The sequence below is a fragment of the Mustelus asterias genome, chromosome 19, assembly GCF_964213995.1.
Source record: "Mustelus asterias chromosome 19, sMusAst1.hap1.1, whole genome shotgun sequence".
Classification (NCBI taxonomy): domain Eukaryota; kingdom Metazoa; phylum Chordata; class Chondrichthyes; order Carcharhiniformes; family Triakidae; genus Mustelus; species Mustelus asterias.
The window spans coordinates 331,562-357,469 of NC_135819.1; the positions used below are offsets into that span (position 1 = coordinate 331,562).

A 25,908-nucleotide genomic window follows, 5' to 3' on the forward strand; every position below is an offset into this window, starting at 1 on the left:
CCTTTAGTGTCCCAGGATGCACAGGTTAAGTGGGTTGGCCACGGTAAATGCATAGGGTTACTGGGCAGGGGGGAGAGGGCCTGGGAAAGATGCTCTGTCAGAAAGCCCGGTGCAGACTCGATGGGCCGAACAGCCTCTGCTGAACTGTAGGGATTCTATGATTCTTTGATCCATACAGTCTAGAAAGTTCCAAATGGCTGCGAGCATCCACAGTGCTTTGTAAGGAATGGGGTTCTACATCTCTACTGCCCTTTGTGACAAGAAGGGCATCCTGATTTTACTCAAATGGACTAACAGAACTTCCCTAGCGACATGGTTCCGCTCCCTTCAAGTATCTATTTGTGGTTGCAATATCCAGCAGAGATATGAGCAGAAACAGATATCCTCACTAATGAGGCGGCGGCATTTGACAAACTATTGGCCAACTCGAACCCGCAAAACACATTCAGCACTGAGGATTCAAATTAAATCAAAGCATAGCTAAATATTCCACCTGAGATCCAGTCCTCCGCACACACACACTCCCCCCGCCACACACCCTCCCTCACAGCCCCCCCCCGCCACACACCCTCCCTCACAGCCTCCCCCACACACCCTCCCTCACACTCCCCCCGCCACACACCCTCCCTCACAGCCCCCCGCCACACACCCTCCCTCACAGCCTCCCCCACACACCCTCCCCCACACACCCTCCCTCACACACACACCCCCACACACCCTCCCCCACACACACACTCCCAACGCACACACACACACTCCCAACGCACACACTCCCAACGCACACACACTCCCACACACACTCCCAACGCACACACACTCCCAACGCACACACACTCCCAACGCACACACACTCCCAACGCACACACTCCCACACACACACACTCCCCCGATACACATACCCCCCCGACTCTCACACACCGCCCCCGCACACCCCCCCAACACACACACCCCCATACACACATACGCCCCCGCACACACACACACACCCGCCCCCGCACAAGCACACACACACCCTCCATACACAGCCTCCCCCGCACACCCACCATTACATGTGGCAAGAGTAACAGGAGATTGGCGGTCGGGAGCCTATGGTAAGGGATGATGATTTGGATTTTGAAGCCACGCTGTAGTGCTAACTACACCGCAATATTACTACACAAGTGCATGGTGTGCTTATATTAGCATGTTTGTACACTAACATCGCACAAAGTCATTTGTCAACATTGAAAGCTTTACAGAATCACTGTGACAGTGACATTATTCTCAAGGCCTTGCAAGGCCAGAATTCTCTTCTTCACAAAGGTGGCAGGGAATTCCAATCAATCAAACAACTTGGCGAGATGCAGCTTCTGGTGCATTTTTAAAGCAATATAATTCACAATAAGATCAAAGCTTCCATTTAAGTCTTTTTTTTCCCCTTTGGTTCCTTTTTTTCTGCTTCTCTTATTGGCCCTAAAGGGTAGGCTTTCTTCCAGCTGGCCCGGGAAAGGTTTGACCACTTTCTTATTGTCAGAACACCTCTCGCCTCAGGGGGCCCGGTTAAAAATCAGGATCCAGGCTGGATGGGAAAATGGCTTTTGGCTTGCTGACTTCACCCTGCTGGAACGCTTCACGCAGTCATTCCAGATTCACGGGGGGTGCGGGGGAGGAGTGAAGGGGTGTGGGTTCAGAGTGTGAAAAAACAAAGAATACCAAAGGGGAGACGGGAGGATGACTGAAACATATTCAATGGGGAACATTGGCGTCTCTTCCTCCGATTCTGTTATACTAAGACCACAAATCTCACCACTATTACAGGTGTGGAATGGGGGGGGGGGGGGGGAGGAGGGAATGGGGGTAGCTGAATGTTTGAAAATAGATTTGTAATTTAGGATTGTCCTGTGCAGGATAGTGTGAAGGGGAGAGAACAACATCACTGAATCACATTGCCAACTATCTACCCTTCACCTATCTACCATGGCCTCTACTCTCCATGGTACTCTCCAACTCTACTCTCATACTTTCCCACTTCCTCAAACTCTCTCACATACCTTTCCCCTCATCTTGCAGTGCTTTGTAACCTTAACTTCATTGCAGCGTTAATGCAAGCCTTACTTGTGACTAAATAAATAAACGAACTTTAACTTTGTAAGAGAGGCATCGACTGCTCAGTCTTGGTGCGGACCCACTGGCTTGGACTGAAGCTTTGCTCCCAACACTCATTACCCTCTAGTAAGGCTGTGACGCAGGACCCCACCTCAGGGGCACAGAGCTGGGAAATCAGCCAGCCCGCAATGTGGACGCTACCTCTGAGGCTGCGTGCTCGCCGCTCCCTCCCGTCCCCCCCAGCAAGAACCTGCAAGCCTATCCCCACTTGTGTGTGAACAAGTCTGAACATGAACGGTGAACATGTCAAGGCAGCACATCTTCAGAAGACTCAGTTCCCCGACTGCATGCCCCCAACACGGATGAGGGATCTCGGTGTGCGGCGCCTCGGAATGCGGCACTGTTACTTGGGGCTATTTCGCAAAGCTCAGCTCCAGCCCTGGGGACATCGGTGCCACTTCTGACTGAATTCTCAAATCCGACAAAAGTGAAGAAACCACGGCATCACGGAAAAGCAAAGTGTTTGTGTTAATAAGGCCAGTCAGAGTGTTTACGGATTGAAGTTGCTGAAAGGGGCTCGATGCAATCTGAAGTTTCTCTATCCTGGAAGGGTAAGGATAAGACGTGGTTCGATTGGAGAGTGACAGCAGTGGGAGCTGCACAGACACTACACTTGATGTCCACCGATTTCTGATTTCGTATCAATGTCGCCCTCGCTTTTGTGTGAAAGTAAATGATGTTAAATGGGGCTGGACATGGCACCACAAAAGAAATGAAACAGATCGAATCAGGTCGGCCGTGGTCCGGCTGGTGAATTCTGAGATTTGCTCAGTGGATTCGATACCCAGGTGGCCTCTGTTCTGTTCTGAGCATCGCAGCTTCATTCCAACTCAGTGCCAAGGCCAGGGCATAAAGGGGAGGGGGAGAGGTCAAATACTAGTGGAAATTCCTACCCCAAATATCGAAAGATGTTTCTCAACAGAACCCCTGATTCATTATGAATGTTATTCTTTTCTTTATTCTTCAATGGGACATGGGCGTCGCTGGCTGGGCACTCATTGCCCCATCCCTAATTGCCTTTTGAACGGAGTATCTCACTGCCATTTCAGATTCAACCACATTTGATGTGATTTATTATTGTCAGATGTATTAGCATACAGTGAAAAGTATTGTTTCTTGCGCGCTATACAGACAAAGCATACCGTTCATAGAGAAGGAAACAAGTGCAGAATGTAGTGTTACAGTCATAGCTAGAGTGTAGAGAAAGATCAACTTAATGCAAGGTAGGTCCATTCAAAAGTCTGATGGCAGCAGGGAAGAAGCTGTTCTTGAGTCGTTTGGTACGTGACCTCAGACTTTTGTATCTTTTTCTCGATGAAAGATGGAAGAGAGAATGTCCGGGGTGCGTGTGGTCCTTAATTATGCTGGCAGCTTTTCCGAGGCAGCGGGAAGTGTAGACAGAGTCAATGGATGGAAGGCTGGTTTGCGCAATGGATTCATGACCTTTTGTAGTTTGGATTCTCCAGGATCCGCCTGGAATAACAGTGTCCGACAACTCGGAGAGACACAATACCTAGCAGTTCAGTATCATAACAACAAAACACATAGAGATTTCTGCCAGTTTCCTCCGCCAACGTGCTTCTAGGGCTTGCTCACTTCAAGTTAAGAATCCTGCAAGGGTTTCAAATACATCTTCACCCGAATTGTTTAAATTCGTGCTGAACAGACTTTTAGAATATTAACAGGACAAAAGTGGAACGTTGTTCGTGTATTCTTGGCTGAAGAGTGCGGGCAGTCTTGCAGTTTCAAACTCCCTGTATGTACTCCGTGATCCACAATGTCCACAGCTATTCTGTTGTTACTACAATCTTCCCACACATGATGGACACGCGCTGGCGTTGCAATCTGTTCTCTGGTTGTTTTTTGGACTAGGCGGCCATTTACATTCTTAAATTGGCTTCCATTGCTTCTCCTCTATTGGAATACAGAACCTCATTGGCGTGTCTCACATCAGTGTTAGAAGAACAAGGATTGGAGTGTGGGGTGTAGATAGGTCTCCACTCCTGAACCGTCACTGTACGATCCTGTAATGAATGTTATGGACACTGAATATCTCTGGTTGATTCTACACATTGTTGGCCATCTCTTCAGTCGTGCTTTGGACAGATTTTTAAAAAGAAATCATTTATGGGACATGGGCATCGCTGGCTGGGTCAGTATTTATTGCCCATCCCTAGTTGCCCTTGGAGGGCAGTTGAGAGTCAACCACATTGCTGTGGCTCTGGAGTCACATGTAGGCCAGACCGGGTAAGAACAGCAGATTTCCTTCCCTAAAGGGCATTAATGAACCAGATGGGGTTTTTCCGACAATGGTTTCATGGTCATCAGTAAATTTTTAATTCCTGATATTTTTTATTGAATTCAAATTCCACCATCTGCCGTGGTGGGATTCGAACCTGGGTCCCCAGAACATTAGCCGAGTTTCTGGATTAATATTCTAGCGATAATACCACCATCGCCTCCCCGTATAATCAGACAGTCTCAGGTCAGTCACTCAGATCGTAACGACCAGTCTCTGGTGCGAAGATAATGCAAAGTCGGACGTCAGCAAAGCTTTTCAGATGATCGGAACCCTTTGGTAAGTAAGGACTTCACGAGTTGCCTATCAGGCACCCTGAGAACGTGATGCAATTTATCCAAACGCATCCCCATCTGATTGTCCAATATTCAGAGTCATTTTTAAAAGCCAGGTGGAGAAGGTTGAAAGGCAGAAGGGAGGGTGGGGGAGAGGGGGGGGTCAGTCTCACTTATACTTGACAGACTGGCTGATGGAGGAATAGTCAAAGTTATTCTGAAGACGTTTGAAAAAGGACAATGTCCGGTTTCCAGCTTGCGAGGCAGCAGCACAGCGGCATTCCGAGAAATCCCAATTCCAACTCCTGATGTTGCCCAGTGCAGTGTTTGAAACGACGGATGGACGGTATCTCAGCGCGTGTGGAGTAAATGCGCCAACCGGCCGTGCCCCTCATCCACCAGGACTCTAAACCTGCTAACGGTTGGAGACACTGAGAGCAATCACTGCTCGACATTGGTTCAGCTGCTTGAAACAAACTCACTGTCTGTCTAATTAACTCGATAGTGTATTTAAGAAGCATTTCTCGCTACGGTCCTTTATTCTTATAACTTATCTGTTCCTTATCTGCTCTCAGGAATAAAGCTGCTTCATTTAATAACATCTCAATGCTCTGTTCTTCGTCCTGTTTTGCAGCACTGCCCCTTAATGGATTAGGTAGGCGTGCTGCCACTGCAGAATTAAAGCTCCCAAAAGATACCACCAGCACAAATAGCTATCCCCGGCAAGGTTCATCTTCCAACTATACATCCTGCCCTCTCTTTCTCTATTGCTCTCACTGGGACATTGTCCTGTGGCCTAACCGTCACACGCTAACTCCCATTCCCAAACTATCAGCACAGACCTTTGTTCATTCCAAATCAAAGTTAGGTTATTCAGCGACCGGGCTCCAGGAGAAGCAGACATTGTTCACACGCTCTACCCTTTCCTTACTACCCTCTTCAAAAAAAAAACATATAAATAAAAATTATCACATTTATTTGGTGAAGCGACCTCAAGTGTGGAGTAAAGATTGCGTTTGGAAAAGCACAGGAGGGTTGAGAATGCCGGTGATGGGCAAGGAGCCTCTCTTGTTGAACCGACTGTGATTAGAAACATCGGATGCAGACGGGTCAATTTAATGGGGATGGGTGGGTGTCTGCAGAATGGCACTCCAGCTGGGTACCCGTGCCCACCAGGAACGGTCACTGGGAAATCTCGGCGCAGGTCAGGCTCCACGACGGGAACCCAATTTAACCGCCACGTGTAGAGGCCACTTGGCAAGGATACCAAGGGATTGGTATTTTCACACAAGTCAGAATTTGCAACTCTTTGATGGCTTCAGTGTAAAGATTCCGATAAATGGCGTGACTTGCTCTGATATTGCAACCAACCCAAGCCAGTTCATTAAAGCAGTACTTCAGTATGAAGATTTGATTTCCATGTGCCAGCAACGTACTAAAGACCAGGCGATCCAACTTAAAGCTAACCAAGCCTCAAAACACATGACCAAAGCTAGCTGAGTCGCCAGCTGTGTACTATGCCTCGCTTTCCCTGCGCCAGTGCGCATGGAATGGACCAATGCCAGCTATAGCCATGTGACAGGCAACCTCAGGGGCCGAATCCTTGCTCACCCTGCACCAGCCCACGGTTTAGCTTGTCCCAGAGAGTTCGAAACCAGTGGCAGCCCGCCATCACTCTGCACAACTTCTCTGACTAAAACCAGGCGTCCTCCAGATGGGTCACAGCCAGGAGCCGGTCTGCCTGCTGTGTACAGCTGCCCTGACCCGGGGCAACCTCTCAAACAACAACAAGGCACCCTCTAGCTGCTGCTGAAAGCACCCAGGAACCACTGATAGCTGTAGTGTATGCTGGCAGTGAATAAGAGGCAAGTGCAGAAAAATCAAAGAGAGTTTTGCTTGGATTCAGAATTATTCCTCGTCCTGCCACCCAGGGTTAAAAAATAAATCACCCATCGAGCTTGGCATTAGCAACCTCAAGGCAAACCAGTGGCAACTGCGCCACTGGCACAACCCCACCCCCCCCCCCTCCCCGCACGTTACACTGGCACCCGTATGTACAGCATCAACAATGCAGACTTTGAATAAAGATATTGCCAGCACCATTTCAGGTTGCAGCAGTGCTGAGGGTTTCGCCCCCCCCCACCCCCAGCCTCAGCAGTTGGCCACGACGCTGTTTTTGCAAAACGTTGGAAAGTCCCGACATTGTCGCCCAGTCAGTACGGGGCGCTGGGCGAGCATCGTCACACACTGCATCAAAAACAACAAACGAGAGAGAGAGAGAAAAAAATACCCAAGCAAACTGGTTTGGTATATTCTGCCAGACTTACGCTGCTAAGAGTCATTCTGCAAGCCTGTCTGATCTGAACCCTTTCCATGAAGGCTTTAAAAGTCTGAAATAAAATAAAGCAGCAGTTTATCATGCGTTTGGAACACACTAGACTATTGTAGTAACACAGGTGCCTGCACACTAATACAATGAGAATTCACATCAGCTACACTTTCATATTTAATAAATTAGGTAAAATCCTTTGCTTTCCTTGATCACAGTGCATAACCCGGTAATATTTAAACACTATATAAACTTGCAATTCCTCAGCAGCGTGCAGTGACCATCTATCCTGTGAGGAAAGGTGAAAGGGGAGGTCAGAGGTTAACGGCAGCATGTCAGGTGTTCACAGTGGCAAAGAGACAAACCCTCAGTCCGTGGTGTGGCGGGTGACACCCTTCCTTATTTTGCTCTTCCAAGCACAACACCTCCCCCCCCCACTCCCCGGTACTCCTGAGTTCATTAAAAAAAGATCACAACACTGGACAGAAAGACCATGGATAGGCTATGTACAATTCTCAGGCCTCAGGAGCTTTGACTGATGACACGGGTGTTGCCGGTGACTTGCCGATTTGCCCCCTTCCCCCGCATTGTCCATTTGTTGCACTGCTGGCTACCTGGAGAAGATGGGGAGGTGTTGTTGGCTAAGGATACTGCTGGAGCGGGGGGATTCAGTCTTTGCCATGACTTCTTTAAACCACGAAGCCACGTCCACTTCTAATGTCTCGTAGCGTTTGATGAAATTGTGTTCCTGCAGTGACGGAACAGGGAAACATTAGTGTGGGAAAGTCAAAGAGCATTAGAACGCAGCAAAGGTCAGCACTTTAAACCTCGATATTCATGCAAACCCCCATTCTGGATAACATCGCTGTGAATCTCCACTCCAACAGGCCCTTCCCAAAGAACACAACTACTACCCTGCACCTGCTCCTAGGGGGCGGCACGTATCAGGTGGGGAACTGAGAGGTTATTCACTTTGGTAGAGTGAGAATAAAAAGATGGATTTTGTTTTAAAAAGGTCTGAAACTTCTAAATGCTGATATTTAGAGACATTTGGGTGTAACCAAAGTATGATAACTGCAGCACGGTGGTTAGCACTGCTGCCTCACAGCGCCAGGGACCCGGGTTCAATTCCTGCCTTGGGTCACTGTCTGTGCGGAGTCTGCACGCTCTCCCTGTGTCTGCGTGGGTTTCCTCCGGGTGCTCCGGTTTCCTCCCACAGTCCGAAAGATGTGTGTGTTAGGTGCATTGGCCGTGCTAAACTGCCCCTTAGTGTCTATAAATGTGTAGGTTAGGGGGATTAGCCATGGTAAATGAACAGAGTTATTGGGATAGGACCTGGGGTGGGTGGGGGGGTGGGGAGGGGAGGGGTGGGGGTGGCGGTAGGGGTGGGGGTGGGCGCGTGTGTGTGTGAGCGAGGGGCTGTATGAAATAATTCCACATTAAGATTGATATTGAAACCTGCAAGAATAGGTTTTACAATAGGCACATTAACAACTGTCAAATAGATGTGATGGGAATTGCTATCTGGAGCTGGGATACTTTCACAATGAAAAGCTCAGGCACAATGGGAATGATTTCTTTGGAGTTTAAGGGAAAGAAGCCAATAAAACAAAACAAGCTAATGGCCGGAGTCAAATAGAAATGTCTGATTTCTGTTTTGGAGATATTTTGAGAATGTTTTATTGGGCTGTAAAGTTTCTCCAGACAAACCGAATGAGATAAGATGGGAACTATTGCAGTGTACAGCTGGTCATATTAATATGCCTGCGAGCTACAATAAACACCACCATAGGATTAACACCATGATGACAGGCAGTGTGCTATGCTGCTCCCAGAGGGAGCCGTTACTGGGCGTGGACGTACTGGGCCATTGAAAGATCAGATAAGAACGTGCGTTGTGGAGTTAGGGAAGTGAGACAGCAGCAGGAGGTAGTGCACCAGGGAAGAAGTGTGGGGAGGCTGAAGTGGGATAACTGAAACGATTTCACACTGAGGCTGATACCAAAACATGTCTCAGAATAGACAACCTAGCAGCTTTAGAGCAGACACTGATGACCAATCGGGTCCATGGGTTTATTAATTCTCCAAGTAATATCCCATATCAAATAATAATCCCCATTATCTGTCTTACACTTCCCACTGGGGAGGCTACACAACCCTAAAATCTACCTTGTAAATGCAGCAGTCCTAAGTTTGTAAACCTGTCCCCTCTTACTCGCACTGCCTTCATGTTATCATGCCCCAACATCACACACACCATCCTATCCCTGACAACGTGCCTACATCAATATTTTAACTCTCCTTTATGTTTTAGTCATTTTGCTCTCATATTCCCTCAGTCTTCCCAAGTTCTATGGTGGCAGCGTCCTTCTCTTCGATATATTGGGCCCAACTTCCTACGTTATTAACCCCGCGATTGCCAATCTAAAAAAAATTCAAATATGACCATATCTACCATCCACAGGTCCCCAGTTATTGACACACTCTACATCTCTTCTGGGAATATATACTGACTTGGTATCCTTGCCAAATTCCCATTGTTAACCTAATCTCTAATTACCCAAGTCTCCTTCCATTTAATGTAAAAACATAAGGATATATGAACATACAAATTAGGAGCACGGTGAGATTAGGAGCATTGGGCGGCACAGTGATTAGCGCTGCTGCCTCACAGCGCCAGGGACCCGGGTTCCATTCCCGGCTTGGGTCACTGTCTGTGCAGAGTCTGCACATTCTCCCTGTGTCTGCGTGGGTTTCCTCCAGGTGCTCCGGTTTCCTCCCACAGTCCGAAAGATGTGGCTGGTTAGGGTGCATTGGCCATGCTAAATTCTCCCTCAGTGTACCCGAACAGGCAGTGGAGTGTGTCGACGAGGGGATTTTCACAGTAACTTCACTGCAGTGTTAATGTAAGCCTACTTGTGACACTAATAAATAAACTTTAAAAAAAAGCTTTAAAACTTTATTGGTCATGGAGGAGGCTATTGGACTGGGAGGGCTAAGCTCGCACAATACTAATCTGACTGCAGCTAATATACTGTGTACTGTTCTGGTCACCGTATTACAGGCCAATCAACCTTCCTCCCACAGTCAGAAGATGTGCAGGTTAGGTTGATTGGCCATGCTAAATTGACCCTAATGTCAGGGGGATTAGCAGGGTAAATGGGTGGGTTTGCGGGATTGGGCCTGGGTGGGATTGTGGTCGGTGTAGGCTCGATGGGCCAAATGGCCTCCTTCTGCACTGTAGATCCTGTGAGCAGCAGTAGGCCACTCAGCCCCTCGAGCCTGCTCCCCCATACCAATACGATCATGGCTGATCTGATTGGAACCTCAATCCCACAGTCCCACCGACCCCCCGATAACCTTTCACCCCCTTGTTAATCAAGAATCTACCTTGCTCTGCTTAAAGATATTTGAGCCGTGCGTCCACTGGCCAATGGGGAAGAGAGTTCCACAGACTCATAACCCTCAGGGAAAGCTATCCCACTCATTTCCACTTAAATGGGATTTTTAAACTGTGTCCCCTGGTTCTAGTCTCTCCCACAATAAGAAACATCCCTTTAGCATCCTTCATGTCAAGTCCCCTCAGGATCTTTTGTGTTTCAATAAGATCACACCTCATTCTCACACCTCATCAATAAGATCACACCTCATTCTTTTAAACAGGTCCAACCTGTCCAAACTTTCCTCATAAGATAACCCCCCACATTCCAGGCATCAGAACTATAGAATCCCTACAATACAGGAGGCTATTGGGCGTATCAAGTCTGCACCGATTTTCCGAAAGGACATCTTATCCAGGCCCAAATCAGCATCATACATTTGGCCCCTTCACTTGAGTCAGAGTGGCCTATATCCTTAGGGGTGCGACTGCCTCCAGGAACAATGTGTCCCCTCCCTGGTCAGTGTCTGCTGCTTGGACATCAGCTCAGTTAAGTTGAGTGCAGATGCTCAGTGCAGATGTTTGCCCTAGATCACACTGATGTCTCGGAGCTCCCACATTCTGCAGTCGCTGCACACGTATAGAAGGTACAATTTCAGCTTCCTTCCTCAATCAAATAGTCAAGCTCCTGGTTTCCTTTTTATGCTCTTACACTGGAGCTAGTTAGATTGAGGTCAGCTTCATCTGGCCTACTTAGACTGCCCTATTAATCAGGGCAAGTGGCATTCTTTCCCTTGTTGAAGAGAAACCAACTGTCTGAGAAAACAGGCCTGGACACACCGCAATCAGCCAGCAGAACTGATCGACTGCAATGCAGGCTTGGCACTTGCTGTTCATCACCCACCTCTTAGCATGAGTGGCTGGAGCAGGGCCAATGCCGGTGGGTGGCACGGTGGCACAGTAGTTAGCACTGCTGCCTCACGGGTTCGATTCCCGGCTTGGGTCACTGTCTGTGTGGAGTTTGCACGTTCTCCCCGTGTCTGTGTGGGTTTCCTCCGGGTGCTCCGGTTTCCTCCCACATTCTGAAAGACGTGCTGGTTAGGGTGCATTGACCCGAACAGGCGCCGGACTGTGGCGACTAGGGGATTTTCACAGTAACTTCATTGCAATGTTAATGTAAGCCTTACTTGTGACGAATAAATAAACTTTAAACTTTAAAAAATGCCAGCAAACTCTACAACATTTTACAACATGAACAAGTGGTGGGAAAGGGAGGCTGGAGAAGTTTGTTGTTTAAAAACGCAAGCTGTTCCCATTGTACAATATCACGCCAGGATACTTACAAGCAATTTGTTGTATTTTGGTCTCTTCCTGTGATCCTTTGTAAGGCTAGTGGGATGAGAGAAGAGAGAGAGAGGTATTAGAAGATAAACTAAAATTTAAAACACACCTGAGTGGACCCAAGCCCAAAGCAGCACAGATTGGGATAAAACTCTGTGGCTGGATTTATGAAAGAAAGGGAAGTTGTGCTTGATAAATCTACTGGAATTCATTGAGGATGTAACTAGTAGAGTTGACCAGGGAGAACCAGTGGATGTGGTTTATTTAGACTTTCAGAAGACTTTTGACAAGGTCTCACACAAAGCAGATTACTATGTAAAGTTAAAGTGCGGATAGTGTCTGGAGATGGATAGAAAGCTGGATGGCAGATAGGAAGCAAAAAGTTGGAATAAATGGGTCTTTTCCCAACTGGCAGTCAGTGACTCGTGGGATTCCACAGGGATCTTTGCTAGGACCCCAACTGTTCACATTACAGATTCATAATTTGGACAAGTAAACTAAATGTACTATCTCCAAATTTGCAGATGATACAAAATTAGGTTGGAGGGTGAGCTGTGGGGAGGATGCAGAGATGCTTCAGCATGATTTGGACAGGCTGAGTCAGTGGGCATTTGCATGGCAGATGCAGTATAATGTGGATAATTGCAAGGTTATCCACTTCAGTAGCAATAACAGGAAGGCAGATTATTATTTGAATGGGCGTAAATTGAGAGGGGTGGATACTCAGCGAGACCTTGGTGTCCTCATGCATCAGTCGCTGAAAGTAAGCGCGCAGGTACAGTAGGCAATAAAGAAGGCAATTGGTGTGTTGGCCTTCATAGCAAGAGGATTTCAGTATAGGGATTGGGATGTTTTGCTGCAATTGTATAGGGCGTTAGTGGGACCACCCCTGGAGAATTGTGTGCAGTTTTGGTTTCCTTATCTGAGGAAGGATGTTCTTTCTCTGGGGGAATATTGCAAAGGTTTACCAGGCTGATTCCTGGGATGGCAGGTCTGTTATGGGAGGAGAGATTAAGTCGGTTAGGATTATATTCATCAGAGCTTAGAAGAGTGAGAGGGGATCCCATAGAAACTTATAAAATTCTAACAGGGTTAGACAGGGTGGATTCAGGAAGAATGTTCCCAATGGTGAGGGAGTCCAGAACTAGGGGTCATAGTTTGAGGATAAAGGATAAACCTTTTAGAACTGAGGGGAGGAGAAATTTCTTCACTCAGAGGGTGGTGAATGTGTGGAATTCACTCCCACAGAAAGTAGTTGAGACTAGAAGAAGAAATTAGATATGGCTTTTGGGGTTATAGGGATCAAGGGATATGGTGGGAAAGGGGGAACTGAATTTGATGATTAGCCATGATCATAATGAATGGCGGAGCAGGCTCGAATGGCCTCCTCCTTCTTCTAGTTTCTATGTATGTCTATTGGAAATGAATGAATTTGGACACACTGAACCTGGGGTTCCAGGTGGACTTGGGTCACAGGTGCTGACCTCAGGATACCTCACCATCTTAGAACATAGAACATAGAACAGTACAGCACAGAACAGGCCCTTCGGCCCACGATGTTGTGCCGACCTTCATCTGAAACCAAGATCAAGCTATCCCACTCCCTACCATCCTGGTGTGCTCCATGTGCCTATCCAATAACCGCTTAAATGATCCTAAAGTGTCTGACTCCACTATCACTGCAGGCAGTCCATTCCACACCCCAACCACTCTCTGCGTGAAGAACCTACCTCTGATATCCTTCCTATATCTCCCACCATGAACCCTATAGTTATGCCCCCTTGTAATAGCTCCATCCACCCGAGGAAATAGTCTTTGAACGTTCACTCGATCTATCCCCTTCATCATTTTATAAACCTATGTGCCAGAATGGGAGAAGGGTGTGGTTTTGGCCAGAAGCTCTACAATGTTCACCGGGTTTCTCTCTTTGCCGATGCTGTCTGTCCAATATTTTGTGATTCCAGTATTTTGTTCCTGTGCCTGGGAAATCAACTCGGATGAAGGTGGGGTACCAGGAAGGAGGTAAGACTTTCCTGGGCATCCGCAGAAGCTCCCAGATGGATTAGGAACTATTCCTCAAAGGCCGGCGGTATCTGAGCAGGGGGCAGGGGAATATACTAGGAAAACTTTGAAGCAAGCATATAATGAGTAAGATAAGGAAGGGAAAGATGAGAAAATCAAACCAACCTGGATCAGTTAATCGAGAAAGGCGAAATAGAGGAGAATAATATTTACGTTAATTCAGCAAGAGGGGCATTAAGCCATGGAATAAAATCTAATGGACATGTTATAAATGGAGAAACGACTGGGTTCCTAAAAGCAACAAAATCATAGGGAGAATGAGCTGTGCTCATAAGCAAGTCACAAAGTTCAAATGTAAGTCTTGCAATGTGGGACATAAACAGGAATTCGTTTGGAGGAAGGCACCATTTGTGGAGAGAGAGCCATCAATATCTGGCCGCAGGAACTGTCAGCCCTGCTAAGAATTTCCAGTTTTTTACATTTCAAATTTCCAGGATCCGTGACATCTCTTGGCTTCTGCGTTACAAGAAGACTTAATTGCGACATCCAAAAACCTAGTTGGCATCTAGACAAGAACGGAAAATAAGCAGTGACGATATAACACGTCTGTGTTTTTTAAATTCATTCGTGGGACATGGGCGTCGCTGGCTGGGCCAGTATTTATTGCCCATCCCTAGTTGCCGGAGTTGAGAGTCAACCACATTGCTGTGGCTCTGGAGTCACATGTAGGCTAGACTGGGTAAGGACGGCAGATTTCCTTCCCTAAAGGACATTAGTGAACCAGATGGGTTTTTCCGACAAGGGTTTCATGGTCATCAGTAGATTCTTAATTCCAGATATTTTTTATTGAATTCAAATTCCACCATCTGCCGTGGTGGGATTCGAACCTATGTCTCCAGAACATTAGTTGAGTTTCTGGATTAATAGTCTAGCGATAATACCACTAGGCCATCGCCTCCCAGTGGGAGGAGATGAGAGAGAAGGTGGACTGACCATTCTGGGGAAAGGTGGAATACAAGTTGTAGAAAGGAATGGTGTAGGCAGAGAATGGGATAGGGAGTCAAAATGGTTGGAGCTCAAAGATAAAAAGTAGTTGCTCCATTAGTCAGAGCATATTCCAGATCCCCAAGCTGTACGGGGGGGACGGAGCAGTAAATCTGCAGTCAGACAAGCAGAAACAACAATTTCAGCCTTCTGGACAATTTTACCCAGTGACTATTGGGACAGAAGCAGTAAATTGAGATGGAATGGAATTTATTTCTAACGTATGGACGGCTCGGTGGCACAGTCGTTCACACTGCCGTCTCTCAGCGCCAGGGACCCAGATTCGATTCCCTTGGGTCACTGCCTGTGCGGAGTCTGCACGTTCTCCCCGTGTCTGCGTGGGTTTTCTCCGGGTACTCCGGTTTCCTCCCACAGTCCGAAAGACGTGTGGTTAGGTGGATTGGCTGTGCTAAATTCTCCCTCAGTGTACCCGAACAGGCGCCGGGGTGTGGCGACTAGGGGATTTTCACAGTAATTTCATTGCAGTGTTAATGTAAACCTAATTGTGACAGCAATTAAATAGACTTTGCTTTGTATGGGCTTCCTTCCTTGAGCATGATGCTCGTCAGGGCTGGTAGTGTTGCTGCTTGCGAACAGGCAGAGTTTTAAATGTGGGTGAGCATCTGGACAGCAGCTGCCACGATCTCATCAGGATGAGGAGCCAATTTGAAAGGGAACAAAGTCTGCAGGAAAACTAGAAAGGCAGATCCGGGAGAGGTGAGGAGTGAGTGGGGCAGGGGGAGCAATGATTTTTCCACGTTGATGGGTCTCAGGCAAACGATCGGAGCGAGTGGGTTGCAACTATAGACGTGCAGCATCAGTTCAGGAGGACCAGTCAAGAACAGAACTCATCATGGACTCCAGTCAGGTGAAGCAAACGATTACCAAGAGGTGGGGAAAGTGGATGTTGGGAAAACATTGGAAATGTCTGGAATTCTGCCCAAAGTCAGTAAAAGTATCTTTGTAAATTCCAATGGTTTTACAATGACTTGGGCTTGTTCTGGAGATTTCCATGACTTTTACAACTTTTCAAAATTTATTTTCAAATCCCTTGAACCCGGCCATAATCTTATATCCCCAATGCCTTTGGAAGGGGGCAGAAAAACGCCACTCTACATTACCCGATAGGATTCAGCTGCTAATCAGGACTGTAATGCATGCGGCAGTCACACAACATAATTACAGCAGCTAGTAATCTTAACAAACAGGGTGGAAAATAGTTATCAATTGCTGTACTAAACTACGATATAAGTGATATGGGCGGCACAGTGGTTAGCACTGCTGCCTCACAGCGCCAGGGACCCGGGTTCGATTCCCAGCTTGGGTCACTGTCTGTGCGGAGTCTGCACGTTCTCCCCGTGTCTGCGTGGGTTTCCTCCGGGTGCTCCGGTTTCCTCCCACAGTCTGAAAGACGTGCTGGTTAGGGTGCGTTGACCCGAACAGGCGCTGGAGTGTGGCGACTAGGGGATTTTCACATTAACTTCATGGCAGTGTTAATGTAAGCCTTACTTGTGACTAATAAACTTTAACTTTAAAGTCCAACAAGTTTATTTGGAATCACGAGCTTTCGGAGCGCCGTTCCTTGATGAAGGAGCAGCACTACGAAGGTTCAATGGAGGCATTCACAAGGGCATTAGATACGAGTTGAATAGAAACATTGTGCAGGGGTACGGGGAGCAGGCCGGTGAATGACACAAAGTCATGATGTTCGTTTGGAGAGCCAGTGCAGACATGATGGGCCGAATGGCCTCCTTCTGCATGGTAAGAATTTTCTGTGATACTCATGGTTTTAATTCCATCGTTCTCCATAGTTTCTGGACAGGGGGTGTTCGGGACCAGGATTTTGGGGTTGCGAACTCCGAGGCAACAATGGCAGGTGGGAGCTCGGACTGGAAGCTGCACAGACCCGCGGAGTGTTGTTTTCCCTCTCTTGTTGGGTGGGTGTAGCTTAATCATTTCTCAAAGGCTACACTGCTGTGTCAGCCACAGCCTGGTTACAAAAAAAGTGAGTCTTCACTTTTATCAGAAGCCTTAACTATCCCCCCCAACTCGCCTCCCCACCCAAACACGTGTTCGACAGCTCTCTAACCATCCCTCTGCCCCTGACAGCTCCCCCCACGCCCCTTCTTTCCCCATCATCACAACTCTTTACCCCAATTTACACACAAAGGTCTGAGACATTCAAGGACCACATGTCTTTCCAATGTCTGGCCTGCCTCAGGCGGTAGCATCTTTGCTTTGGAATCAGAAGGTTCAGGGTTCAAATCCCACTCCAGGACTTGAATATAAAAATCAAGGCTCTTGTTCAAGTGGCGTACCGAGGGGAGTGCTACACTGTCAGAGGTACCACTTTACCAATGAAGCTCGAGTGATTGCCTGATTGCTTGGATGGATGTAAAAGATTCCAGAGTATGTTTTTGAAGGAGAGCAGGGGGAGTTATCCCTTGTGCCCTGGTCAATATTTATCCCTCATCCAATATCACAAAAAGTAGGTTATCTGCCCATTAACATACTGCGGTTTTTAGGAGTGTGGGCAATATTTTTTTTATTCATTCATGGGACATGGGCGTCGCTGGCTAGGCCAGCATTTATTACCCAAGTGAAGTCACGTTGGGAAAAAGGGCATGATGTGGGGTCCATGAGATATTCCAAAAGCTAAACACGGGGTTTATTTTCATCACAGATTCGGTATTGTGCCAAATATGGTCACAGTGCTGTTGACAGGGAGCAAATACTGAAGTAAAGTAAAAGTAAAGTAAAGTTTATTTATTAGTCACAAGTAGGCTTACGTTAACACTGCAATGAAATTACTGTGAAATTCCCCTAGTTGCAACACTCCAACGCCTGTTCAGCACGTCTTTCAGACTCTGGGAGGAAACCGGAGCACCCGGAGGAAACCCACGCAGACACGGGGAGAACGTGCAGACTCCACACAGACAATGACCCAAGCAGGGAATCGAACCCAGGTCCCTGGTGCTGTGAGGCAGCAGTGCTAACCACTGTGCTGCCCACCAAAGATCACTGAAACAACCGCGTATGGGAGAAGTAGCTGCGAAAAAAGTCTCAAAATTTAATACAAGTCGGCCTTCTAGAGTAAAATTCATCTCTGGGGTCCCTGTGAAGCAGGACAAAAGCCCGAATTATACAGAAGAGGCTATTTGAGGCAGTGATCTCTGTTAAGTGCAGCTGTGGCGAGATGCTTTGAATGCGCAGTACAGTTACCGCCACATTTTCAGCACAAACTGTACCCTGATAAAGTTGGCAAGAGATTGTTGGATTAGGGAACTAATCCCTACAGCTTTGTAGGGAGGAGGAATTGAGGCACACAAGGAATTTGAGTCAGGACATGGTGTTTCATGTAGAATCTTACAGCACAGAAAGACTTCATTTAGCACATTGCGTCTGTGAAAGAGAGCCCTTTGACAGAGCTATCGAATTAGTCCCGCTTCCTTGCTCTTATTTTTAAATCAGGCTCCAAATTATTCCCCTCCAAATATTTATCCAACTCCCTTTTCCAAAGTTACGATGAAATAAAACTTGTATCGACAATTGAATCATGTTGCACCAGAGCTCACTCTTGATACCTAGATCACTGGTTCAGTTCCACGGACCACATGTCTTTCCAATGTCTGGTCTGCCTCAGGCGGTAGCATCTTTGCTTTGGAATCAGAAGGTTCAGGGTTCAAATCCCACTCCAGGACTTGAACATAAAAATCAAGGCTCATGCTCAAGTGGCGTACCGAGGGGAGTGCTACACTGTCAGAGGTACCACTTTACCAATGAAGCTCGAGTGATTGCCTGATTGCTTGGATGGATGTAAAAGATTCCAGAGTATGTTTTTGAAGGAGAGCAGGGGGAGTTATCCCTTGTGCCCTGGTCAATATTTATCCCTCATCCAATATCACAAAAAGTAGGTTATCTGCCCATTAACATACTGCGGTTTTTAGGAGTGTGGGCAATATTTTTTTTATTCATTCGTGGGACATGGGCGTCTCTGGCTGGGCCAGCATTTATTGCCCATCCCTAGTTGCCCCTTGAGAAGGTGATGGTGAGCTGCCTTCTTGAATCGCTGCAGTCCACGTGCTGTGGGTTGACCCACAATGCCGTTAGGGAGGGAATTCCAGGATTTTGATCCAGTGACTGCGAAGGAACGGCCGATATATTTCCAAGTCAGGGTGGTGAGTGGCTTGGAGGGGAACTTGCAGGTGGTGGTATTCTCATGTGTGTGCTGCCCTTGTCCTTCTAGATGGAAGTGGTTGTGGGTTTGGAAGGTGCTGTCTAAGGATCTTTGGTGAGTTGCTGCAGTGCATCTTGTAGATGGTACACACTGCTGCTACTGAGCGTTGGTGGTGGAGGGAGTGAATGTTTGTGGATGTGGTGCCAATCAAGCGGGGCTACTTTGTCCTGGATGGTGTCGAGCTTCTTGAGTGTTGTTGGAGCTGCACCCATCCAGGCAGGTGGGGAGTATTCCATCACACTCCTGACTTGTGCTTTGTAGATGGTGGACAGGCTTTGGGGAGTTAGGAGGTGAGTTACATAGCGCAGTATTCCTACCTCTGACTTGCTCTTGTAGCCACTGTATTTATGTGGCTGCCATGATGGCACAGTGGTTAGCATTGTTGCCTCACAGTGCCAGGGACCCGGGTTTGATTCCCAGCTTGGGTCACTGTCTGTGTGGAGTTTGCACGTTCTCCCTGTGGAAGCACAGTCCGAAAGACTTTGATTTATTATTGTTACATGTATTAACATACAGTGAAAAGTATTTTCTTGCGCGCTATACAGACAAAGCATACTATTCATCGAGAAGGAAAGGAGAGAGTGCGGAATGTAGTGTTACAGTCATAGCTAGGGTGTAGAGAAAGATCAACTTAATGCAAGGGAGGTCCGTCCATTGTTAGAGAGTTTAAAAGAGTGAAAATGAAGTTTTAGAATGAGAGTAAAAGATAGAATTAGAAGGTATGCTGGGCACAGCTTGCAAGAAGTTGCCTCGTTCCAGCGCCATCTTGAATTATATGACGTGCGGTTAGGGTGCATTGGCCGTGCTAAATTCTCCCTCAGTGTAACCCGAACAGGCGCTGGAGTGTGGCGACCAGGGGATTTTCACAGTAACTTCATTGCAGTGTTAATGTAAGCCGACTTGTGACGTGCATAAATTAATTAAAGAAAACATTTTTGAGGCTACAGAAGGGATGACATTACAAGGTACATCACTGGCTGGCAAGCATTGGGTACATGGAAGGTCTTTCTTTCCATGCTCTGAGAAGCCATGTGTATGAAATCCGATTGTTAATCCCAAAGGAGACAGTTTGCTCTCCATTAAGTCAGGGAAATGTAGAAAAATGATCAATTCTAAAAAAATAAACTCAAATTTAAAGAACAATTTTTTCCACGTTGCCGTTATTCCCAGGTTTTACTCACCAATCTTTAACAAACGACTGGAAGTCCATTGAGAATCCCATGCTTTGTGGAAGCAGTGGAGGATCTTCCTGCAGCACCTTGGTTAAAACCTCAAAGTCTGTTTTACAATTCTTATATGGAAACTGCCCCGTCGCGAGTTCGACCTGTAAACAGTCAGAGAGTTGGGTTAGCACGCAGAGTAATGCTCAAACCTCACTCCACACCTGACTACACAGAAACAGGGCTCACTCCAATGCAGACACAGAGGCAGGAATTTTGCCGGCACGTCCACCCCGGTTCCGGGGGTGGGCAAGGCTAAAAGAACGGCATTCTTGGTTGGCCTCGGGAGGAATCGTACGAAGCTCGGGCGGACGTACAGGTAAAATTCCGCCCAGCGTTTTCAAATGCAAAATACAAATCATCCTCAAAGTTTAAACTATAGAAAACTGATCTGACCACACAGTCGCAATGAGGGCGGAGGGCAATCACTGACTGTGTCAGTGCGGTGTCAATATCAGCGAGTGTGTCAGTGCGGTGTGAATATCAGCGAGTGTGTCAGTGCGGTGTGAATATCAGCGAGTGTGTCAGTGCGGTGTGAATATCAGCGAGTGTGTCAGTGCGGTGTGAATATCAGCGAGTGTGTCAGTGCGGTGTGAATATCAGCGAGTGTGTCAGTGCGGTGTGAATATCAGCGAGTGTGTCAGTGCGGTGTGAATATCAGCGAGTGTGTCAGTGCGGTGTGAATATCAGCGAGTGTGTCAGTGCGGTGTGAATATCAGCGAGTGTGTCAGTGCGGTGAGAATATCAGCGAGTGTGTCAGTGCGGTGTGAATATCAGCGAGTGTGTCAGTGCGGTGTGAATATCAGCGAGTGTGTCAGTGCGGTGTGAATATCAGCGAGTGTGTCAGTGCGGTGTGAATATCAGCGAGTGTGTCAGTGCGGTGTGAATATCAGCGACTGTGTCAGTGCGGTGTGAATATCAGCGAGTGTGTCAGTGTGGTGTGAATATCAGCGAGTGTGTCAGTGCGGTGTGAATATCAGCGAGTGTGTCAGTGCGGTGTGAATATCAGCGAGTGTGTCAGTGCGGTGTGAATATCAGTGAGTGTGTCAGTGCGGTGTGAATATCAGCGAGTGTGTCAGTGCGGTGTGAATATCAGCGAGTGTGTCAGTGCGGTGTGAATATCAGTGAGTGTGTCAGTGCGGTGAGAATATCAGCGAGTGTGTCAGTGCGGTGTGAATATCAGTGAGTGTGTCAGTGCGGTGTGAATATCAGTGACTGTGTCAGTGCGGTGTGAATATCAGCGAGTGTGTCAGTGCGGTGTGAATATCAGCGAGTGTGTCAGTGCGGTGAGAATATCAGCGTGTGTGTCAGTGCGGTGTGAATATCAGCGAGTGTGTCAGTGCGGTGTGAATATCAGCGAGTGTGTCAGTGCGGTGTGAATATCAGCGAGTGTGTCAGTGCGGTGTGAATATCAGCGAGTGTGTCAGTGCGGTGAGAATATCAGCGAGTGTGTCAGTGCGGTGTGAATATCAGTGAGTGTGTCAGTGCAGTGAGAATATCAGTGAGTGTGTCAGTGCGGTTAGTGAGAATATCAGCGAGTGTGTCAGTGCGGTGTGAATATCAGCGAGTGTGTCAGTGCGGTGTGAATATCTGCGAGTGTGTCAGTGCGGTGTGAATATCAGCGAGTGTGTCAGTGCGGTGTGAATATCAGCGAGTGTGTCAGTGCGGTGTGAATATCAGCGAGTGTGTCAGTGCGGTGAGAATATCAGCGAGTGTGTCAGTGCGGTGTGAATATCAGTGAGTGTGTCAGTGCAGTGAGAATATCAGTGAGTGTGTCAGTGCGGTTAGTGAGAATATCAGCGAGTGTGTCAGTGCGGTGTGAATATCAGCGAGTGTGTCAGTGCGGTCAGTGAGAATATCAGCGAGTGTGTCAGTGCGGTGAGAATATCAGCGAGTGTGTCAGTGCGGTGAGAATATCAGTGAGTGTGTCAGTGCGGTGTGAATATCAGCGAGTGTGTCAGTGCGGTCAGTGAGAATATCAGCGAGTGTGTCAGTGCGGTGTGAATATCAGTGAGTGTGTCAGTGCGGTGAGAATATCAGCGAGTGTGTCAGTGCGGTGTGAATATCAGTGAGTGTGTCAGTGCGGTGTGAATATCAGTGAGTGTGTCAGTGCGGTGTGAATATCAGCGAGTGTGTCAGTGCGGTGTGAATATCAGCGAGTGTGTCAGTGCGGTGAGAATATCAGCGAGTGTGTCAGTGCGGTGTGAATATCAGCGAGTGTGTCAGTGCGGTGTGAATATCAGCGAGTGTGTCAGTGCGGTGTGAATATCAGCGAGTGTGTCAGTGCGGTGTGAATATCAGCGAGTGTGTCAGTGCGGTGTGAATATCAGCGAGTGTGCCAGTGCGGTGAGAATATCAGCGAGTGTGTCAGTGCGGTGTGAATATCAGTGAGTGTGTCAGTGCAGTGAGAATATAAGTGAGTGTGTCAGTGCGGTTAGTGAGAATATCAGCGAGTGTGTCAGTGCGGTGTGAATATCAGCGAGTGTGTCAGTGCGGTGTGAATATCAGCGAGTGTGTCAGTGCGGTGTGAATATCAGCGAGTGTGTCAGTGCGGTGTGAATATCAGCGAGTGTGTCAGTGCGGTGTGAATATCAGCGAGTGTGTCAGTGCGGTGTGAATATCAGTGAGTGTGTAAGTGCAGTGAGAATATCAGTGAGTGTGTCAGTGCGGTTAGTGAGAATATCAGCGAGTGTGTCAGTGCGGTGTGAATATCAGCGAGTGTGTCAGTGCGGTCAGTGAGAATATCAGCGAGTGTGTCAGTGCGGTGAGAATATCAGCGAGTGTGTCAGTGCGGTGAGAATATCAGTGAGTGTGTCAGTGCGGTGTGAATATCAGCGAGTGTGTCAGTGCGGTCAGTGAGAATATCAGCGAGTGTGTCAGTGCGGTGAGAATATCAGTGAGTGTGTCAGTGCGGTTAGTGAGAATATCAGCGAGTGTGTCAGTGCGGTGTGAATATCAGCGAGTGTGTCAGTGCGGTGTGAATATCAGCGAGTGTGTCAGTGCGGTCAGTGAGAATATCAGCGAGTGTGTCAGTGCGGTGAGAATATCAGCGAGTGTGTCAGTGCGGTGTGAATATCAGTGAGTGTGTCAGTGCAGTGAGAATATCAGTGAGTGTGTCAGTGCGGTTAGTGAGAATATCAGCGAGTGTGTCAGTGCGGTGTGAATATCAGCGAGTGTGTCAGTGCGGTCAGTGAGAATATCAGCGAGTGTGTCAGTGCGGTGAGAATATCAGCGAGTGTGTCAGTGCGGTGAGAATATCAGTGAGTGTGTCAGTGCGGTGTGAATATCAGCGAGTGTGTCAGTGCGGTTAGTGAGAATATCAGCGAGTGCGTCAGTGCGGTGTGAATATCAGCGAGTATGTCAGTGCGGTGAGAATATCAGCGAGTGTGTCAGTGCGGTGTGAATATCAGTGAGTGTGTCAGTGCGGTTAGTGAGAATATCAGCGAGTGTGTCAGTGCAGTGTGAATATCAGCGTGTGTGTCAGTGCGGTCAGTGAGAATATCAGCGAGTGTGTCAGTGCGGTGAGAATATCAGCGAGTGTGTCAGTGCGATGTGAATATCAGTGAGTGTGTCAGTGCGGTTAGTGAGAATATCAGCGAGTGTGTCAGTGCGGTGTGAATATCAGCGAGTGTGTCAGTGCGGTGAGAATATCAGCGTGTGTGTCAGTGCGGTGTGAATATCAGTGAGTGTGTCAGTGCGGTGTGAATATCAGCGAGTGTGTCAGTGCGGTGTGAATATCAGTGAGTGTGTCAGTGCGGTGTGAATATCAGTGAGTGTGTCAGTGCGGTGAGAATATCAGCGAGTGTGTCAGTGCGGTGTGAATATCAGCGAGTGTGTCAGTGCGGTGAGAATATCAGTGAGTGTGTCAGTGCGGTGAGAATATCAGTGAATGTGTCAGTGCGGTTAGTGAGAATATCAGCGAGTGTGTCAGTGCGGTGTGAATATCAGCGAGTGTGTCAGTGCGGTGTGAATATCAGTGAGTGTGTCAGTGCAGTGAGAATATCAGTGAGTGTGTCAGTGCGGTGAGAATATCAGTGAGTGTGTCAGTGCGGTGAGTGAGAATATCAGTGAGTGTGTCAGTGCGGTGTGAATATCAGCGGAAGTGTCAGTGCGGTGTGAATATCAGCGAGTGTGTCAGAGCGTTGAGAATATCAGCGAGTGCGTCAGTGCGGTGAGAATATCAGCGAGTGTGTCAGTGCGGTGAGAATATCAGCGAGTGTGTCAGTGCGGTGAGAATATCAGTGAGTGTGTCAGTGCGGTGTGAATATCAGTGAGTGTGTCAGTGCGGTTAGTGAGAATATCAGTGAGTGTGTCAGTGCGGTGTGAATATCAGTGAGTGTGTCAGTGCAGTGAGAATATCAGTGAGTGTGTCAGTGCGGTGAGAATATCAGCGAGTGTGTCATTGCGGTGTGAATATCAGTGAGTGTGTCAGTGCGGTGAGAATATCAGTGAGTGTGTCAGTGCGGTGAGAATATCAGCGAGTGTGTCAGTGCGGTGTGAATATCAGCGAGTGTGTCTGTGCGGTGTGAATATCAGCGAGTGTGTCAGTGCGGTGAGCATATCAGCGGGTGTGTCAGTGCGGTGTGAATATCAGCGAGTGTGTCAGTGCAGTGAGAATATCAGCGAGTGCGTCAGTGCGGTGTGAATATCAGTGAGTGTGTCAGTGCGGTTAGTGAGAATATCAGTGAGTGTGTCAGTGCGGTGTGAATATCAGTGAGTGTGTCAGTGCGGTTAGTGAGAATATCAGTGAGTGCGTAAGTGCGGTGTGAATATCAGTGAGTGTGTCAGTGCGGTTAGTGAGAATATCAGTGAGTGCGTAAGTGCGGTGTGAATATCAGCGAGTGTGTCAGTGCAGTGAGAATATCAGCGACTGTGTCAGTGCGGTGTGAATATCAGTGAGTGTGTCAGTGCGGTGTGAATATCAGTGAGTGTGTCAGTGCAGTGAGAATATCAGCGAGTGCGTCAGTGCGGTGAGAATATCAGTGAGTGTGTCAGTGCGGTTAGTGAGAATATCAGTGAGTGTGTCAGTGCGGTGTGAATATCAGTGAGTGTGTCAGTGCGGTGTGAATATCAGTGAGTGTGTCAGTGCGGTGTGAATATCAGCGAGTGTGTCAGTGCGGTGAGAATATCAGTGAGTGTGTCAGTGCGGTGTGAATGTCAGTGAGTGTGTCAGTGCGGTTAGTGAGAATATCAGTGAGTGTGTCAGTGCGGTGTGAATATCAGTGAGTGTGTCAGTGCGGTTAGTGAGAATATCAGCGAGTGTGTCAGTGCGGTGTGAATATCAGCGAGTGTGTCAGTGCGGTCAGTGAGAATATCAGCGAGTGTGTCAGTGCGGTGAGAATATCAGCGAGTGTGTCAGTGCGGTGAGAATATCAGCGAGTGTGTCAGTGCGGTGTGAATATCAGTGAGTGTGTCAGTGCAGTGAGAATATCAGTGAGTGTGTCAGTGCGGTTAGTGAGAATATCAGCGAGTGTGTCAGTGCGGTGTGAATATCAGCGAGTGTGTCAGTGCGGTCAGTGAGAATATCAGCGAGTGTGTCAGTGCGGTGAGAATATCAGCGAGTGTGTCAGTGCGGTGAGAATATCAGTGAGTGTGTCAGTGCGGTGTGAATATCAGC

At 47.8% G+C, this 25,908-nt stretch overlaps 1 protein-coding gene across 1 annotated transcript in view; it reads right to left on the minus strand.

The window, feature by feature from the left end:
- Positions 1-993: 993 nt before the first annotated feature.
- Positions 994-25,908, minus strand: part of map2k7 (mitogen-activated protein kinase kinase 7) — an 81,788-nt gene continuing 56,873 nt past the window's right edge. Inside the window, exons 8-11 of the mRNA XM_078234819.1 lie at positions 20,253-20,395; positions 11,771-11,816; positions 7,663-7,796; positions 994-7,109 (exon numbers count right to left, since the gene is read on the minus strand). Of these exons, the coding sequence (XP_078090945.1) occupies positions 7,058-7,109; positions 7,663-7,796; positions 11,771-11,816; positions 20,253-20,395 (375 nt within the window). The 3' untranslated portion in view covers positions 994-7,057. The remainder of the gene's footprint in view (positions 7,110-7,662; positions 7,797-11,770; positions 11,817-20,252; positions 20,396-25,908) is intronic.